A 19,555-nucleotide genomic window follows, 5' to 3' on the forward strand; every position below is an offset into this window, starting at 1 on the left:
ACATTCTGTGTGATTCCAGCAAGATTGTAAGAGATGCTTCCTGTAGGATCGAAGCGTTTTAAAGCATAACAGCCGATGACTTGCACGGACGTTACGATGTCAGATGAGCAGTGAGGGGAGTCAAGACAAGTTGGCACTCCCCAGAGGTGCCCAGGCGCAGGCCCGCGTCCCTCCCACCCCCGTCTAAACTCTGTGTCTTCCCCTTTGTCCCCGCAGTGGGCAGACCTGTCCTTCCCACTCTGCAAGCATGGCCAGCGCTCTATCCTGAGAACAGTGTTGAAGACGGGGCCGAACAACGGGAGGACCTTTTTCGCGTGTCCTCTGGGTAAGGAAAACCAGTGCAGTTTTTTCCAGTGGGCGAAAAGTGGACCGGGAATGAACATTCCTCCAGGATGCTAATCTTTCCCCTCCTGTCATCTCTTCAAAATACAAGTTTGGCCTCTTTTGGTTAATGGAAAGGGTGTAGAATATCTGTGGTGCTTTATCAAGTTATCGCAGTGTTGGAAAACTTTTTAAATGTATGCCATCTTTCTATTTTATGTTTTTTAAAATTTACCTTGATGAATGCTGTTTGTGTTTTATCATTCGTATAGTACATTACATTTAGTATGCGTGTTTAATGGATTTATTAATGGCAATAAAATATTTTTAGTATGTACTTGGTCTCTTGTAACTTCCCTGGGTAAGAAATTATTTCTTTTCGGAGAGGACTATGCAGTACAATAAAATAATAAGCTATTCTGTTTGAAACTGAGTCATTTTCTCAGGTGTCGCCACTACTCAATATGTGAGTAATAAAGGTATTTATAATACCTTTATTAAAGGTATTACCTCATAATAAGGGTATTTTCTGCTTTCTTAAATAAAACTTAAGAAGGAAGGTCTCCTTAATGGAAAAGAGTATTTTCTTCACTTTATTCAACAAACGCCAGTTTCCCGTGGCATGCTGGCGGTGTGCCCGACACTTGTATTATCTCAAATGCATTTTCGTGGAAATCTAGGGTGACTCAGAATATACCAGTAACATTTAAGAAGAGAAATTAGGAGTGGGTGGGGGGAAGTGGTGGTGGGAAAATGGAGACAACTGTATTCGAGTGTTAATAAAAATGATAAAAAGAAGCTGTCAGTATACCTTTAGAAGAAAATCAGTTTTAATTTTTCTGATCTTGATTTTAATATCTATTAATGTTTAAAAATAAGTCAACTTCAAAAACTCAATAATGCGCTGTATTTTATTTTTAGTTTTAACTTTCTTTTTTTCCTTTCAGATTTAGTTCAGGTAACTATATGATTATTTTGCAAAAGAAAAGAACCTCCATCTTGAGGTATTTCTGTATATTTGTGGAAAATTCTGTTCAGAGTGGTTTAATCTATTAAAAAGAAGAGAAAAAGAAAGTCAAAAGCAGAGCCATGGAAGCTGGCTTGAATCCTTTCCATTCTGTCCCTGAACAGAGCTCCAGAAATTCGCAGCAGGTGAGGTCACCAGCCAGGCCAGAGCCTGCCTCCTAGTCCTACATGAGCTTGACCTCCACCCCGAACAGGCAGTCAGACCAGCCTGAGATCAGTGGTCTCAGCCCTACGAGCTCAACAGGGCAGTGACTCTGCGGAGCAGACCAGGCACCAGACTGGGCCCTGGACGAGCTCAGTGACATGCTGTGACATTCCCTGTGTGACTTCAGAAGGAAACTGCAAATTAACTGTGACAAGGAGGGGAAAGGCCTATGGTCACTCTAAGTGCCAGTCTCCAAAAATAAGCAAAGGAGTTACAGGGAAATAGTAGGCAAATGAACTGATCAACTTCCATAGGACAAACCTAGATGCGTATCTAGTAAGAAACGTGTGTACTTTATGTGAAGAAAATTGTATTCAGCAGCCTCAAAGAACCAGATGGACAGACAAAATAGGATCTTGGTTAGAGGTGGTGAGTGTTTTTGTGTGTTCATTTTTTGAATTTTAGGAGAAGAGAGAGGAACTTTGACATATTGTTCTAGTTATTTATGCATTCACTGGTTGCCTCTTGTTTGTGCCCTGACCGGGGATCGAACTCACAACCTTGACGACACCAACCAACGGAGCCACTCATCCAGGGCGAGGATGGGTGTTTTAAGAATCGCATTCTTCCAAACTTAATTTTGAGTTTTAACAAAACTTAACATCAGAATCTCAAGGAGGTTTCTGCTTCCTTTGTAGAGGAAGCTCCAACTGAACCCCAGTCTAGATTCTGGACAACATCAAAAACAACCCTGGAGAGGGAAGAAAAGCAGGCCAGCTTTGGAGAGAGGTGAGAGTTGAGAAGAGGGAGCAGCTGGAGGTGGCTTCCCATCTTCTATACTTTTTATCCTGAGGGCGCAGGACGTCGGTATCAGCAGGCTGGCGGAAACTATGTGGAAAATCCAGTGTCTTTTGGGCCTGAAGAGCCGGCAGGCAGTTTGGGCCACCAGGGCCACCAGCACAAGGGAGGGGACATCCGGAGGGGGAGCCCTGAGTTCTGCATGTCAGCCCAGAGGGTCCTCGACTCACCCCTGAGCCACACATGCATGGGCGGGGCAGACAAAACAGAGAGCCGTGACAGATAAAAGAACTGCCCCCAGATTCAATCTGCTGCCCAAGGCACTTCCCAGATTGAATCCAACCAAAGCCCTCGCCTGCTGAGGCACAAACCTCCACAGTCTCTGTAGGGGAATATACCAAACCCGGTCTCCACCACTGCCCTTCGCAGCGCTCAGAAGTTGCTCTGAATTATGCAACGCGAGAACCGAGATAACGGGACCCAGTTCCGGAGAAAAGACTAGCCGCCGACTGACGCGAGACGACAGAGATGCTGGCGTTGGCAAGGGAGGATGTAAAGCAGCGATTGTAAGTGTGCTCCCCCGGTTCAGGTTGCAGGAGGTGATGCTCTTTGGGAAGCAATCAGGGACCCCGAGTGGAAAGTACCTAAAGGAAGAGAGAGCAGCACCGTTGCCTCTGTGTCTTTAAAACACATGAGACTGTTTAAAACACGTCTAACGTGCCCTGGTATAGTGCGTGCAGGTACAATGCGTGTGGTGCCTCTGGCCTAAGGACAGAGAGGTCGAAGGACCTGTGAGGCGGCAAGTTGTCACATTCCGTGGGGAGCGGCACCACAGCAGCGCTTGTTAAGTGCGTGGGTGTAATGCCTGCCGCCAGATCTGGGAGCTTTTCGGTCGCTCTTTTTGTGAACACTTTCTCAGTCCCACGCTCTCTCTCCATGAGGTGTCAGAGGTACAAGGTCCTATCATCTGACTGTTGACAGCCTGAGATGACGGCCTTAAGCAACGGGAAACAGGGCAGAGACCGAGTTTCTGGGAAGCAGGTCTTAGAATCACGTGTGTCGCCAGAGTGATGGGCCCAAGCAGTCCACAGGGTCCCAGTCGTTGAAATCTACTTCTACAAAATCTAATTTTGTTTCTCATGCATTTTTAATTAAAGGTATGGGGCTGACACTGGATGATGGGATTGTACAGGTTTCGAGTGTACCTTTCTATGATACAAGATCTGTACATCGCTCTGGGTGCCCCCACCCACCGTCAAACCATCTCCCGTCCAAGGCAAACCGAGGCCTGGAGCACCCAGAATGCAAGACCCCTATTGTTCTTGGAAGCGGGAGAAGGAGAGCCAAGGGCTTTGGTGGCTGAAACACGCTGGAGTCTTTGAGTCCCGTTGGCTTCTCTAATAAAAGAGCAGTGAGGGGGGAAAATGACAGGAAGTTTACGAGAGATGGAGAAATGAAAAAGTGATGGAAGGGAAAAATAGACCCTCTAACAGGGGAAGACGGAACCAAGCCGGGGCGTCCACCTGCACCGTGGGCCTCGTGCCGCCAGGATGGCTGTGAGTGAAGCCCAACACAAAATCATACATTCGCTCAGAACACGATGAGATGTTTCTGTGATCATGTGTCACGATGCATATATCACGTGTGGCCCAAGACAGCTCTTCTCCCTCTAGTGTGGCCCAGAGAGTGGACACCCCTGACTTTTCTCGAACACCTCACATCCACTTGGCCATCGGAAACACAAATTTATGGAGAGCCAACCCAAAAGTAGCCTTCTGAATTTTTAAAACCACACCCTAGCTTTTTGGACTAAATGCTATCATCAACTCGAAGCCTGCAAAGCAGCTGCACAGTCCCCTACAAGTCCATGTCCACTTTCCATGTGAACCTCTCTGTCACTCCCGGCCACCAGCTCCGGCATCCTGGTTTACGTATGAACAAATACTTGTCTGCTTCTAGTACGTGTATATTTTTGTCATTATCGTGTTATTACATTTAGCATTTAAAAAGAATTTATTTTGCTCCCCGTGGCAGAAAACAGTTTAGGAAACTGTACAGAGCAGGAAAAATGTTAAATCTAGTATTGGAGTTGGTTATTGACTCATTAGTTTAAGAACTCATTTTCTCCAAACTTGAATAATTGAAATGCATTAGAAATGATCCAGCATTAAAAAGTGCATTCTTCAAATGGTAAACACTGGGTCTAGGATCTGAGTGGGTAGTTATTACTTATTTAAAATAAACAAGCAAATCCCATTGAGATATGGTCTCATTTTCAGGAATGGTCTATTAGCAGGCAGCAGCGAGACAACGATTAACCGTATCAGCACATTAAACCTAATGTGTAAACTCAACGTTGTCGCAAACACACATCCTACCATGGCCCATTAAGTAATCAGAAATGATTGCAGATAATTAGCTGTTGAACAGCTGCATAGGCTCAAGAACTCCATTTCTTATCAGACAGGGAGACCTCAGGTTGGAAGGGAGGTTTGTCTGCTCTGTCTTGGTCGGGGTGGGAGTGTCACCATGGGACACCTAGGGGCAGAGCTGAACGTGCGATGACACGCTGCCACTTTACGTTTCTCCTGATGACACTCCTAATGCTCACGTGAGTGTGGTTCTCTGAGCGACAGCTATGAAAGCAGTGATATCTCCAACCAGCGGAACTCTCTTGTAAATCTGAACACTGAATGGAACAGGATAGTAGAGAAATCAAGATGGTTCCTGTGATGAAGGCATATCATTCCTATGTGTTTGTATTCTCAGTTTGGGTTGATTTCCATATTTCCTGTTTATCTCTTCTGTCTGAGACTGTATTCAGACAAAAATCTCAACGATGGTATGTGCAGTAAATGTATAGGTGCACTTAAATAAATGTATTCATGTATCCCTTTCTTAAATTAGAAAAAACACAGTCTCCTTTTCCCTATCCCTTGTTTTCCTAGAGAAAAATTGCTAGACAGAACATGCTGACCACCGTTAGAAATCCGAGGAGCTGTTAGTCAAAAGAAAGAATTACATTTATTTCATAGAGATCTAGAGAAACAGAATTAAGAGATATAAGTTTAATTTTAAAAACAAAGCTCTAAAATGAAGCGTTCGTAAAACCGAAACAAACACTGTGCAGTGTGTAGGTCCTGCCAGGGTGTTGTCAGGTAAACTCAGTGACCAGCCTCTCCCAGGCGGATATGGTTAGTGGGACCTCAGGTTCAGCCAGGGGCCGCCCATGGGAAAACGGTAGGAGCTAAACCTCCAAGGGAGGTGGTTCACCAAGAAATAATTGTGTCATCGCCGATGGTGCTAAACCTTTAGGTGGTATTTCCTGAACGTTCGCATTGAAGATCTCGTTTCATGTGAAATCACATTTAGCACAAGTTCTTAATTTTTCGACAGAAGTTAGTTTTTATTGTATTTATTGGCCCATCAAGGATGACATGGATAGATGAGGAGGTAGGTAGATGGATGGATGGATGGATGTTAATAAACATACAAGGTCTGTCCAGAAGGTATCCAGCCATGTAATATGAACAGTGGAGACATTTATTGGAGAAGATAAGATATATGAGAAGCATTGTACACAGGACCATGACACCTCAAGTCCCCTCCAAAGTAGGCACCTCGGGACCTCACACAGTTCTCCCAGTCAAGATCAGCTGCCTTTTTGTATTTTCCTGAATCTCATCAACAGTCTGAAATCTCTTCCCTTTCAAAGATGATTTTAGTTTTGGGAAAATCCAGGAGTCACGGGACACCAAATCTGGGCTGTAGCAGGGCTGAGTCACCTGGGTGATCCGATGTTTTACCACAACCTGCGTGAGACGTGACGCATGAGCTGGTGCACCATGATGAAGGTCCCAATCGCCAGTTGCTCGGAGCAGTGGCCTTCTGAGTCATTTGTACAGCATCTGCAGAGGAATGGTCAAACCTAACGCAAAATTCGATGCAGATTCATTGCCCTACTCGCTCAGTCGTATTGAATGTGCCAGTGACATGGTGCACATGCTCACTGAACAGCATCTACCACCCCCACCGACTAGTACAGTGAAGTCGTCGTTGTTCACACATGTGCATTCCAGTCCACTCTCCTTGGCTGTCTGGGTACATCGAAGTCATGCCAATCATTCTCCTTATGTTGACAATGGCTGGACTTTTTCTGGACAGACTTCATACATATAATTAAGAACTGAGCTTCACGCACAGTGAATTAGTTCTGTTATATGTATTTTATATTTGTTTCTCTCCAGTTATCCTCATGTTTATAAGCACTCACTGAGGGACTGTTTCTGTGCCTGGTCCTGGGTGAGGCCGAAAGCAGAGATGAAGAAGAGTCCCCCACTTTGGGGGGAACGATACATTCAAAGCAATAATTGCAGTTACAGTTCGATGTGCTGAGAGCAGGGTGGAGAGAGATGGGGTGCAGGGCAAAAGTAGGGAAAGGGACTCCAGCAGCAACATGAAAGACCCCCCGAGGCACACCCCCGAGGGGAGGCTGGAGATGAGTTTGCCAGGTCACATTTGGGAGGAGCCTGTAGGCAGACCCAGGAGTTTGGAAAAGCCTGTCTGGCGTGGGAGGAGGCTGCTGCATTTTGCCTGCTGAAGGTAAGCAGAGCTAAAATCAACCAGCTCTGGTCATTATTCTCATGCTGCTCACGCGTTGCAAATTACTGATCGCTCTCACCCAAATTTCCGAGTGGGCTTTTACACCCACTGTCTCCCAGAGGGGTGCTAGTCCAGGTGGGGAGGAGACGGTGGCTTAGCAATGTCAGCCTCACCTTGGAGCCTGCTAGGCTCTCCGGGTTTAAGGCCCAGAAAGGTTGATTTAGCCAGCCTTCCAGATGACCATTCTGGAAAGGGAAGTAGTATGCCCATGAGTTTGAGAAAAGATTTTAATTGACTACATTTGCATAAACGGGTGATTCTTTTTTGGCACTGTGTATTACTAAGAAAATTAATTTGAAGTGGAAAGGGATTGCGAGGTTGAGAAAAGCCCAGGGAATGGACTGGGTCAGGTGACCTGGTTTCCAATTCCAGCCCCAGCACCAAGCAACAGTAATAATTGCTGCTCAGTACATTGTAACTGCCAAGCCATGGCACGTGGGTCTCAGAGTCTCCAGCCATAAAACAAAGAGGTTGTATCGGAAGATTCTGAAACGCCTTTCCCAGTGTAAAATACTGGGGTCATGAACAGGTTTTAACATTGGTTATTTCCCTGCCTTTCCCAGTGTAAAATACTGTGGTCCTGGGCGGATTTTAACCGTAGTTACTTGCATTGCCCCCTACTACTGGGATGGCTCACCTCCAGTCTTTTGGCTGCTGTGTCTTCGGAAATCATTCCCGCTTGTTCTCCGCCATTGTGCTCTCCACCCATGACTTTTAAAGCTGCTCGTCTTTCTGCTCCACCCCCCCTCTGAGTCAGTGGTGGGCTCACTACACCGTTTAAGGTGAAGTACTCTTACTTTTCTACATGTTAACTCCCACGTAGGATCCCTGATTAAAACTCCCCGGTAGACTCTTAGAAACAAAACAAGTAGCACTCATCTCAGCATGTGCAACGGCCTGTCTTGAATGTCAAGTGAACAATCGACAGGGGGTGGAACTCAGAGAAAACAAGGACACACTGAAGTTAAGATTTCGGAAGCTAGAGGAGACCCGGGGAAAGAAGTTGACCTTTCCTGCACAGTGCCTGAAGATTTCCCTCCCGCCCCACTCTTCCATCCTCCATCCTTCCTTTTTCCCGTCCTTCCTTCCTGCCTCCTTTCTTTCTTCCTTCTTTTTCTCCCTCCTTTCTTCCTTCTTCCTTTCTTCCCTCCTTCCCTCTCTCTCTCCATTCCTTCCTCCCTCACCATCTTCTTAGGTTTCTGTGTGCTGATTGTTTTCCTATAGAACTGCTTTGTCACCAAATCTTGCACATGGTAAACGGTAAACTTCCTAATGGAAGGATTTGGCAACCCTCCTCCACCCGCCCATAACATTTACCATAACACCACAAATAATTGCTTAAAGAGTCGATGCTTAGTGCCTTATAACCGGGGCACGGTCAGTAAACCAGTTTTCTTTACAACCCTTGGAGCTTTTTTCCAAAATAGCTCACCTGTGTTTTGCAAGCAGCTCCCAGTTTTTGATGCACACGTTTGCTGCTTCCTGCGCTTCTGCTCCCTTTAGGTGATGATTGAGTGATCTCTGGCCGGGGAGCTATATGTGTGTGTGAGCGCTTTGCTTTCCTGCCTTCTGTGGGTGTCATGTCTCGGAACTCCGCTCCTCACACCGACCTGGGTAATGCAGCTTTGGCCGGCGTGCCCTCGAGACCCACCAAGAGCCTGTGTCTGGTGCATCTAAAGCTTTGCCATACCCCCCTTGACCTCAGATAGGAAGTGACAGGAGAAGGCTCTATTCTACCATCAGTCTGCGGTCAGGGCACGTCCCGCCCTGTGGCCTTGCACCCTCTGTTGGTCGGTCTGCTGTAGCTCCCTGTCCAGTGCCTTCCAACTGCTGTGGCCACAACATGCGTCCAGCAAACACTCTCACTTCCTTTCAGGAGCGAACGCAGATCATTTGGGTCCATGGTCAAGTTCAGGGCTGTGAAATCTTCAAAGCTGGTACCTATCCTAAAATTACTGGCAGGAGTTCATTTCCAGATGGCACATCATCTCTGGAACGTGGCTGCTCTGTGTTACCTTGCCAGGAACGTTACTTTGCCAGGAACGTTAGCGACCATCGTTCTGAATAGTCTCTGAGTGGGTGGTGGTTTTGTCGCAGGTTGCCTTTGAGCCTCTTCCCTCGCAGTCTCCACCTCATTTCACTCCTTGGACTTGTATTTGTTCTTGGCTTTCTCCATCTCGCTCCCCTTTATAAGATATGCATGAAAATCAACCACAGGGAGCCTCATAAAAGCTCTCTAGACCTCGGGTCAGTTCAGGCGCCTCTGATTTTTGTTGTTGTTCAAGTAAATCCCGTAGAGTTGATAGGGAGAATGATTAAGATATAAATAAGAACATCAGTGTACTTTCTTTGTGGAAACAATCAAAATTGTAACAAAATAATGTGTCGTACTGTTACCGAACAAGGGTCCGAGGTGGGGGGCAATACTTGGCCCACCCAGGGATGCCAAAAACTGCTTCAGAAAACAGGGGCCCCTCCCAAGGACAGTATACTAATATCTATTAGGCTCTTCTGTCCACCGCCAATTGGAAAGACATCTTTCAATGCCAAAGATTTGTGAAAGAGAAACAAAATGTTTATTTAATGCTATTCAGGCCTAATGCCTTCCTTAAAATATTAAAGTCTTTAAGGATATACACCTACACACACACACACACACACAGCGCTCCCTTCTCCCACTGTCCCAACTCCGGGTACCATAAATCAGGAAAAGAGCACACGTCCATTTTTCCAGGCTGCTGGTACCGTCAGCTGTGTCGCCTGCCTGTCCAGGCAGGATCTCCAATTAATCCAAAATCATGCAGCACCTGCCACTGGCAAGAGTTCTTTGTACCAAGTTCCAGTCAAAGTCTCTCCTGGTTTCCAAGCCACTCAGCCAAAGGGAGCACCTTGGAGTCGGGTGGGTCTCTTCTACCAAAGCCACACTCCACCAAAAGCGCGCGTCTTTCTTCTTCACCTGGCCACAGAGATCTCCATTCTGGCAAAGCTGCATGGTCTTCCCTTTCACCTGGCCAAGAGGGGTCTGCATTCTGCTGAAACCGCATGGCTCTACCTCCTAATGGCTACAGGGGTCTACATCTTTCCAAAACAGTGTGGCTCTCCCCCTCACCTGGCCAAGAGGGGGTCTTCACTCTGCTAAAGCCACATGGCTCTTCTGCAGGCACTCTGTCTCAGAGAAGCAGCCCCCAATTCCATCCTGGGTAGCAGCCACTCACTTCTCCCTGGCCCAAAACTTGGCCACAGCTATTTAACATATCTATGAAACCAGTTAAAGGTTATAGATATGTTAAATGACCATTCCAGAGGCTAGCTGCAAAACTGTTGCTATGCAAAACAACTCTCAATGGCCCTGCTCCATTCCTCCTTTCCCCCAACTGACACCTGCGGGGTGGGGGGGGGGGGGGGGGGACAGNGGTGGGGAGGACATCTTAATAATATTTCCCCAATATTCCTATACACTTTGAGTTCTGGACACCATTCCAAATCTTTCCTGGCCCCCCCCCTTTGGCTGCACCCTGTATCAGTACAATTGGCTGATTAATACACACCTTTCTGCGGATTTGAAATGAGTGCTCACTGCAGATATGGACTTCCCTCCGCACTGACTTACCAGCTCCTAGGCCAGTGGCTTGACAACAGCAAAATTTTGTAATGGTTGTTGAGTTAATATTTTCCCATTACCTGATTTCACTGACTGCTTTTTGGCTGTTATTATAATTCTATAAATGCAATCCTTTGGCCTCAAAACTGATACAGGCTGCTCTTGGCTGATAGGTGGACTCTCTTTGGACAAATCTACATGTGAATAGGCCTTTGGTCCACATCACCACGGAGACAGCCTGGGCCTACCCATTTACTAAGTAGGGCCCTGGGGCTCTGCTTCTCACACTGGGAGGAGCTGGGGTGGCAGATGAATTCTGGCTTCACTGTGCCCCATCTGCAGACCCACCCCCACAACCCACACCTTGAGTTAGGGCAGTCCTTCTCCAGGGGGGGTTACAATGCAATTGATTGTGATGAGAGCACTTAATCTGTTCACTATACCTGATTAAGTTATTCCTGGATCATGTTACCACTTCATCCACTTACTTTGATTAGATTGTTGCTGTAAATAAGTGGGTACAATCAAGCTTCAGCTATTGTCACATTCCTGAGGGTGTTTCTACATTTTTCCGCATAATCTTGTTGGCCACTCCTTAGGGTAAGTCATTTCGACAGATAGCTAAAGTCCTCTGTTCCCTTTGGAAGCTCCCTGGCTTTACTCTGGCTCAGCGGCTTTATCTCAAAACCCTCAGGTGGTGCCCCTGCCTTCGCCAGGGCTCACGGGGCCTGGGAAATAACTCCATTGGCTGTGGAGCAACACACCAGTTTCTTCTTTCTTTCCCGCCCTACTGTTTAAGCAAATCTGCACTGCAAAAAGCTGGACTCGCGGGACAGGTGCTGGTGGAAAGGACGGGGTTTGTTCAAGTGCTGGCCACCTGAGGGCACGGGGGCCTCTCATCCCTAAGCCCGTCTCCACCTCTCGGCACAGGCAGGGGTTTATATTAGGAAGAGGGAAAGTAGAATAAAGAGATCAGGGGAGGGGGCTGAGAGTTTTCTGCGTGGAAGTCAGCAGTCCTTTCCTACGATCCTCTCGAAACTGGTCAAGCAGAGGGCCGGTTTGATGGCTGAGAGTCAGCAGGTCCGCCAGGACCAGAACGTCCCATTGCTGGAGTTAGCCTGCCTCCCCGGTGCGAGTTCCCGGAACTCTCACACAAATATGCCACTTAGCCTCGGGTTCCATATGACTGAACCGTTCATCTTTTACATTAACCCTTTTAACAGGAACAGTATTGAAGGAATGGAGCGGTGGGTTACGCTGTTTCTTTGTCACCAAGGGCTGGTAGAGACTTACATGTAACTCCTGACAAAGGGTCAGAGAGCTTTCTGTGCATTCTTCATCGGGGGCCTAGGGCCTGAGTTTAGGTCAGTGTATTTCTATGAATTCTTTATCAGGGGCCTAGGACCTGAGCTTATGTCAATGCCTTCTACACGTAAGAGGAGCAGAACAGTCAGAATCAGACTGTTAACAGAATAATAATAAAAATTTCTGACAGCTCGATACACATTCAGGCTCACTTTTCCCAAGGTGACGTGGGCTCAGATCATCATTGTAAACGCACGCACCTCCTCTGGCTCTCCCTGCCGTGGGGACAGCGGTTGAGAGACAGAGCCCTGGGCGGCCCTCCAGTGGGAGGCCCGTTGACTCTGCTGTTTGTTGATTTAGGAGGTTAATGAACCATCATGTAGGTTGCATTCATTCACAAGTTTGACTTCATAGATATTTCTCCTTTGGGAGATCAGCAGAAAGGTTTCTCTTGGAGTTCACAGAAACCAGGTAGAAGAGACTTCCCTCTGGCTCCTCCAGAAATGCTATCCTCTAGCTAGGCATTGTCTTAAAAAAATTCCGGAAGATTCAGTAGAGTTGAAGGACCCCATGGTAAATACTAGTGACTGAAATCCCTTTAGTCTGTGTGTTATGATGGCATTGGTCTATTTTCCTTGCAGGCTGTTAAACGAGTCCCAGTTCTGTGGCGTGTTTGATACCCCTCCCATTTGTGCCATCAGACCCTCCCCGTGTCTGTCTCCAGCCTTCCCTTGGATTGTTCTCAAGACACAACGGAGCGGTACCAGTTTACAAAGTAAAATACATGCAAACATGGTTCTGTCGTATTTTCTCATACATCCCTAACCTGTAGGAAATGTAATCTCTTGACACATCCCCTAAAAAAATTATTTAAAAGGGAACAACAGAACTACGGATAGTGTTCTCTGTAGTTTTTTTTAATTTCACAATCAACCTTTCTGATATTGAACATCGCCATTCCCCAAAGGCTCCAGACTGTTCTCTTCATGCAAGCGTGTGGCCATGTTACACGCACTTTGGAGACGGAATAACATTTCGTCTTGCCTTTAGACACCTCACTGACAGGTTTAATAACATCTTATTTTGAACCCCTGTATCCCACAGTCGCATAGAAATAGAGGGCCGCAGGGCAAGCAAAAGGTGCCTTTGAGGAGATAAAATACAGGCCTCCGAGACCAGGCACTAAGTTTCTAGGACTTGTTACTGCCTTAAATAGGTTCTGAGCCTACTTACCCTTTGTGCCTGTCGTCTGTGCTTCCAGACCTCGGGAGACGAGAACAGACCTAGGAGGTAGGGTGAGGGGTTGCTCATTGGTATCCAAACTGATGAAAGCAAAGAACAGGAACATGCAGGAAACCGTACAAAACGAAGATCAAGCATTCAAACTGTCGGGGACCTTCCTATCACACTCCTGGTTAACATCCTCCCTTTGTTACGGCATAGGGGAGTAATTCATGTTCTTAGTGATAACGCTGAGTATTCAGTGTAGCAAATACTTAATGAGAGAGGCCCTGTGGATAGCATAGTATTTTCTAGTCGGTACCCAGCCCAGTTTCTGGCCCAGGCTACAGGGGTTCAACTGCTTTGTGTTGAATGAGAACGAAAACGAACTCCCTGGAAACGCTCTGGGAATTAGGTATGGTATATTGTGACATTTTTAATGGGGCTATTTCAAGAGAAGGAGATGAGAAAGTTAAAAAGATATCAAGAATAAAGCCAGTGAGCTAGTAACTGAGAGTTAAAAAAAAAAAACGGATGAAGGCACCATCAAAGATTATAGAAAAGGTCAAAAATATAGAGCTTTGAAAAATGGAGAGGGAACATAGTTTAGCCACAGAATTCTAGATCTGAAACTCACGGATTAAAGATTTAAGAAGGCTATAAATGAGGCAGAAGTGGTATTTGATATGGAGAATGATTAAGATATAAATAAGAACATCAGCGTAGGCCAGACTCTGGTAAGGGCAGGCATTAGACATGTTCAGGACTGGATGGCAGACGAAAAGGCAGAGGAGGAAACAAGAAGTTCAAGTCCAGGATCACTGAGCTATTGGGGCCCTTGGGAAAATTTGAAGGAAAAAGACCAAAACCAAGTCACTGGCTAGCATAACTGGAAGATGGACTGTGTTCTTTAAAGACTGAAGAATCAATTGGCATTAAAGTTCCAGAAATGAGAACAGATTCAAACTACAGAATAAGAGGTCAACAGAATTCCTTTGAGACCAGCATACAGAGAACGTTAAACAGCGCAGGGGGTTAGGGGCAACAACCTCCTCCCCACGCAGTCAAAAATTCTCATATAACTTCTAACTTCCCTCTTTTGTTGCTCCTTATGCTATATCAAATTCCAAATGGATCAAAGATTTTAAATGTTGAGAAACAAAGCTATCAAACTAGATTTTAAAAATATGCCCAACTGTCTTTGTAAACTTGGAATGGAAAGATCTTTCTGGTCATGATAAACAATCAGGACAAAGAGGATTCATTTACAGAATACTTATCTATTCCTTACCCAAATGAATCTTAAGAAAGGCGAGGGCCAATGGCGTGTTGAGAAAGTTCTAATTCTCCCTTTCTGTCCAGACACCTCCCTTTAGTTCCTCAGTTCTAACCCTGTTTCTAGTCAACCAAGGCCTAATATGAATTGAACCTCCTACCTTTTTACCTGCTCACCACTTGCTCCCATGGTGGTCTTATCCAATGTTAAGTTCGTGGTCAGTCTTAATCATCATCCCGCCCAAATCCATCTCTCTGTCACGGGTCAGCACCCCCAAATCTAAATGTGACTGGGTTTCCATCCCCCGCTGGTCTCACTTGACATTTACAGTGATGAATATCGAGTGGGCTCCTACTTGCCAGCAGTCCTGATCCATCCTCTTCTGAATCTCTTGGGTATCATGCCCTAGTTCCTCTGCTCCCCTCCAACATCAAACCTCTAAATACCTCCTTCCGCTCCCTCGCTTACACCCAACTACCTTGTTGTCTGGGTCGCAGAAGAAACACAAGGAAGGAGAGGAGAACTTGTATCAGCTTCCTCTGCCGCAAACGAGCTGCCACCTGCCTTGAGCAGAGGAAATCTTGTCAGTAGGTCACTTTCAGAGAAATCCTCTAATGCCAATTGATTCGTAGTACTTTCATTTGTTCTGCGAAGTCAATTCATCATTAGACAACCTCTTATAATCAATACATTGAAAAAGTAAACCTTATTTTGATCATTTCATAAAATTTTATGATTCCACTAAAAGCCTTATTAATTCCGATATTGGAAACACCGTTAAGTTAATTAATTAAACATCATGCTATCGTACCCAGTCACAGTGAGCAACTCTCCGGGTTTGTGATATTACTGTTCTCTGAAGAGCAGTTAATGGACAGCAGTGGCCTCCCTGATCCTGCCGTATCTCCAATCGGATTTCTGGGCCGCATCCATCGGAGGCCAGTTTGAAATTGTGTTGCCCCACGTGGGATCCCAGGAGGAACCCAGTATTCAGAAAGCCATTTAGTCGACTTCCTGAAAACAGACTTTTTAGACCTGTCGCTGAGGAAATGGAATCCAATTTCACTGCCTGGCAGCCGCCCCCGGCTGCCTGCAGCATTGGGTGGCCCGTGACTGCACAGGGCTACTGTGCTTGAAGGTCACGGGAAGAGGGGGTCAGGACTGTGGTAGTCGAACAGTCAGGGCCATGGGGTCCTCCCTCTGAGTCCCTAGCGGAACTCTTCAGCTCTCCCTGGAGAGTGTAGTGACTGCCGCTGAATAACGCGGCATTTAGGCCAGGAGAGAGGTTTTTGTTTCTTGTGGGTCATTTTTTTTTTTCATACTCAACTTGGTCCGAACAGGCTCATTTCTATTGCAGGAATAGTCCTTGACCATTTACTTTGGCATTCTCTCAAGGAGAGCAGAAACGCAGTGGCAATATCAAGCGGGTCGCTTATCGCTCTTCTGTGAGTAGCAAGCACACCCTGACCAATCTGTTTCAAAGGACCACAGTGCAGGCGCCCCGGGTGATGCAAATGGAAGGTGGCAATTTGATTTTCAAGGAGCACTTCGGTGAAGGCATGGGTAAGCAAGAGCGTGCGCCAGTCAGCTCTTGTAAATGCATCCTGTCAAGCCTACTGAAGTATCACGGACTGAAGAAACAATCCCAGCTTTCTGAGAAGCAGATGACATCCCAAGCTTGAAGGTGGCTTCTCTTCCGCCTCATTCAGCTCATCGCCTCGACTCTTTGCCCTTCTCCGATTGTGGTCTAAGGTTCTTGGGAACACAGAGGAGCGAGTTCTTCCTTTAAGACCATAAGGTATTCTCCACAGGCTTCTCCCCCACCCCCCACCTTGTCCACCACACCCAAGCCTGAGATGATAAATTGGTGTATTCAGGGACCCTGGTACACTGTCTAATGATACTGAAAACAGGACAAGAAGCTGAGTTATCACAGAGAAGGTGGGCAAGAATCAACTTTACCAGAGCAAAACAGGATATAGTTCCTTCTTGTTTCCTTTTATGTTTTATTGCATTTACTTGGGTGACATATTAGTTTCAAGTACACAATTCTACAATGCATCACCTGTATATTGTGTGTTCTCTACCCCAGCCCCATCAGGCCTCGCCTCCCAGCAACCCCTTCCACACCGCAGGGTATTTGCCTGCATAGCAGTCACCCAAAGACAACGCATCAGAGTAAATTTGGACTCCTCGCTTTAAAAATCAGAATGATTTCCTCTAGAGATGCCTGAATATGTGCAGTCTTCCTTTGCGTGGATCAGAATCTCATCCCTGGCCCTGGCTGTCGTAGCTCAGTGGATTGAGCAAGGGCCTGCGAACCACACGATCGCGGTTCAATTCCCAGTCAGGGCACGTGCCTGGGTTGTGGGCCAGTTCCCAGCAGGGGATACACCAGAGGCAACCATACATTGATGTCTCTCTCTCTCTCCTTCCTTTCTCCTCTAAAGATAAATAAATAAAATCTAGAAAAAAATTTTTAAAAAAAAGAATCTCATCCCTGGTCGAGGTGTGTCTTCTTGTGCCTGGACCTCTGTCTTCACCGTGAAGACCCCATTTCTGGTCCATCCCTGTGACCACGCCGCATCCTTCCTCCAAACTTGTCCTGGATTCCCTTCGACTGTCGTATCAAATGTCCCTTTAGTTCCTCGGGGTTTTCCTTCATGTAATGCATTTCCTCCATGGGGTTGTAGCTGCATTACCGTGTTTCTCTGAGCACGTGTTGTTACTTCTTTGGCTTTAGTGCTGTAGGTCTCAGATGTTTGGGTCTCAGAACCGCTGTCCACTCTTACAGATTACTGAGAATGGCGACATGAACATGTGTTCACGCTGTCGACATTTGCCATTCTAAAAATTAAAATGCAGACATTGCAAACATCTATTTATTCATTTAAAAATTAGAAAAACTTACATGTTAATATAAAATATTTTGTGAAAAATAACTATTTTTTTCCAAACCCAAAACAAATGTAGTGAGAAGGATAATACTGTTTTACATTTTTGCACAGCTCTCTAATGGCTGGCTTAGCAAGAGAAGGTAGTCTCTCACTTCCACGCCTGCATTCTGTATTCTTTAAACTGCGGTTTCAGAAAGTATCCGGCCTCTCACAACTATGCCATTGGAAAAGGGAAGAGTATTTTAATGTACTTTTCAAATAATTTTGGATTTTCTACTTCGATACAATACCAGTTCTTCACCATTGGTAGTTTCTTAAAGGCTTTGTGCAATGTATTACATTAGAAACTGTATCAATGGGTTTTTTTTTTTTTTGCTATTACAAGGAAATCTGTTGGTTTATCTTGTACCTATGCATAATATTGCAACATCATGCATTGAGCCATTTGGAAAACATTGAGTAACTGACTTGCATATTGTCGCAAACGTTGATGAACTCATCATACTAGAATCAAAAACAATATTATGACCACTGACCTCATAAGAAAATCTTTAAGCTGTGGGAAACTCTCCCAACATTTAATTTTCACATGGAAACTCAAATGTTACCATTGATAATGCATCCTGACAGCTGTTTTCTTTCGATGTATCAGGGCTTTCTTTATGTATCTTCGATAAAATGTCTTCCAGGCACCCACAGCCATATAACCATTCCCTCAGACCAAATGGTGTTTGCAGAAACATTGTCTAATTTTAGCTGACAACTCCATTACATGGTGTTTTTTCCTAGGACAACATTCTACCTCAGAATGGAACAAATCTACTTTAAGCATAATTCCCATTTCCGTCAAACAGAATATTAAGAAGACTTACAGTCAAGGGTGGGCATTTTATGAAATGAATACTATTTTCTGATTCACCAAGGACATTTGTATAAGAACCTGGCATTTTTTAAGAATCTCAAGCGTGCCATGGTGAAAAGTAGGACGGTGATGAGGACGGCCTGATGCCGGCGTCCTGATTTGTGCTAATGTGCTGACTGTTTGACCGGTCATTCCTTTCACACCGTCACTGAGGATGTCATCGTGGGGAGGGAGGAAAGGGAAGCCTCCCCACGTTATGACAGGTGTCAGGACTTCGTGGGCCATCTGGATGTGTCTCAGGAACTGGCAGGGCCCACACGCCACACTCTCCAAGTGCTGGCCTAGGGCAGGGGCGGCCCAGTCCTGGTTGCACGTTAACAAAGGCTAGAGAGCTTTCTAAAAATGCCTGTTCTCGGGGTCAAACCAGACAAATCAAATCAGAACCATCGAGGGAAGGGCCTGGGCATCCGTATTTTTGAAAGCTTCCCAGCTGTTTCTACCATCAGCAAAGTTGAGAAACTGAAGTCTAGTCTCAGTGGTATTTGAATTTGTTTTCAAGTCCATGTCCCTTCTTCCTGGTTTCATTATTCTGTCTTCTTCCAAATTCTTTGATGTGCTGAGAACACAATCACTCTCTTAACTCATTCAAATTTTATATTCTGTAAGAAGACATTTCAGAATTTAATTAGAGTAGTAAAAATGAAGCGTTAATGAACTATCGCCCTAGCTTGTACAATTAATTCAAAGACAGATTTTTTTTCAAGCTTACCTCAATTTTTTTCTTTAAAAATGAAGCCAAGAGACTAGGAGTAAGTAGTGATTTAACGCATCCTCTCACAGTTACCCGACGGGAAGGATGTCCAAACTCTCGGAGTAAACTCGTCAGAATCCCGAAGATTGCGTACTGTTCCTTAGAACATCCTGGCATCGTGTGGACAAAGAGTTGAGCTTATTGCTATAAATCACATAACAGTTCTCTACAAGTGACAGAATTTTCTAATAAAAATTAGGCTATAAAGCAAAGGTTAACAGTTTCATAAAAATAAGTTTTCTGTTTATGACTTCTTTTCCTACGAAAAACATAAAAAGACAACCTATCTTTTTTCATGCCACTCCTCTCCCATTTAAGTACACTTTTCCTTCGTTAAAAAAAAATTAAAAGGCTGAGAGTCCACAATGACCAACGACCTTTGGGGCCAATGCCAAAAATCCATGCACCCAGCTTACGGGCTTCAGTGCACGAGCCTGCTAGCAAGCCAGCTACACTCTTCCCAGCAATAACCCTAGTCCCCAAATCTCATTTGAACAAGTAACCGTATGGAACTTAAAACGGAAATGGGAGGCAGCAACTTCCTCCCTTTACAGGAATCGTACTTCTGAATTGTTTGCAAGTTGTCTGAGAATGACAAAAAGTGATTGCTCTTCGGAGTCTGAAAGAGAA

The 19,555-nt window shown here is 45.5% G+C and overlaps 1 protein-coding gene across 2 annotated transcripts in view; it reads left to right on the forward strand.

The window, feature by feature from the left end:
- Window positions 1-457, forward strand: part of NEIL3 (nei like DNA glycosylase 3) — a 36,956-nt gene extending 36,499 nt beyond the window's left edge. For both annotated transcript variants that reach the window (XM_037055124.1, XM_037055125.1), the window contains one exon: window positions 217-457. In XM_037055124.1, the coding sequence (XP_036911019.1) occupies window positions 217-399 (183 nt within the window). In that variant the 3' untranslated portion in view covers window positions 400-457. The remainder of the gene's footprint in view (window positions 1-216) is intronic.
- The last annotated feature ends 19,098 nt before the right edge of the window (window positions 458-19,555 follow it).

The sequence above is a fragment of the Sturnira hondurensis genome, unplaced genomic scaffold (assembly GCF_014824575.4).
Source record: "Sturnira hondurensis isolate 20B ecotype Veracruz unplaced genomic scaffold, ASM1482457v3 Scaffold0008640, whole genome shotgun sequence".
Classification (NCBI taxonomy): domain Eukaryota; kingdom Metazoa; phylum Chordata; class Mammalia; order Chiroptera; family Phyllostomidae; genus Sturnira; species Sturnira hondurensis.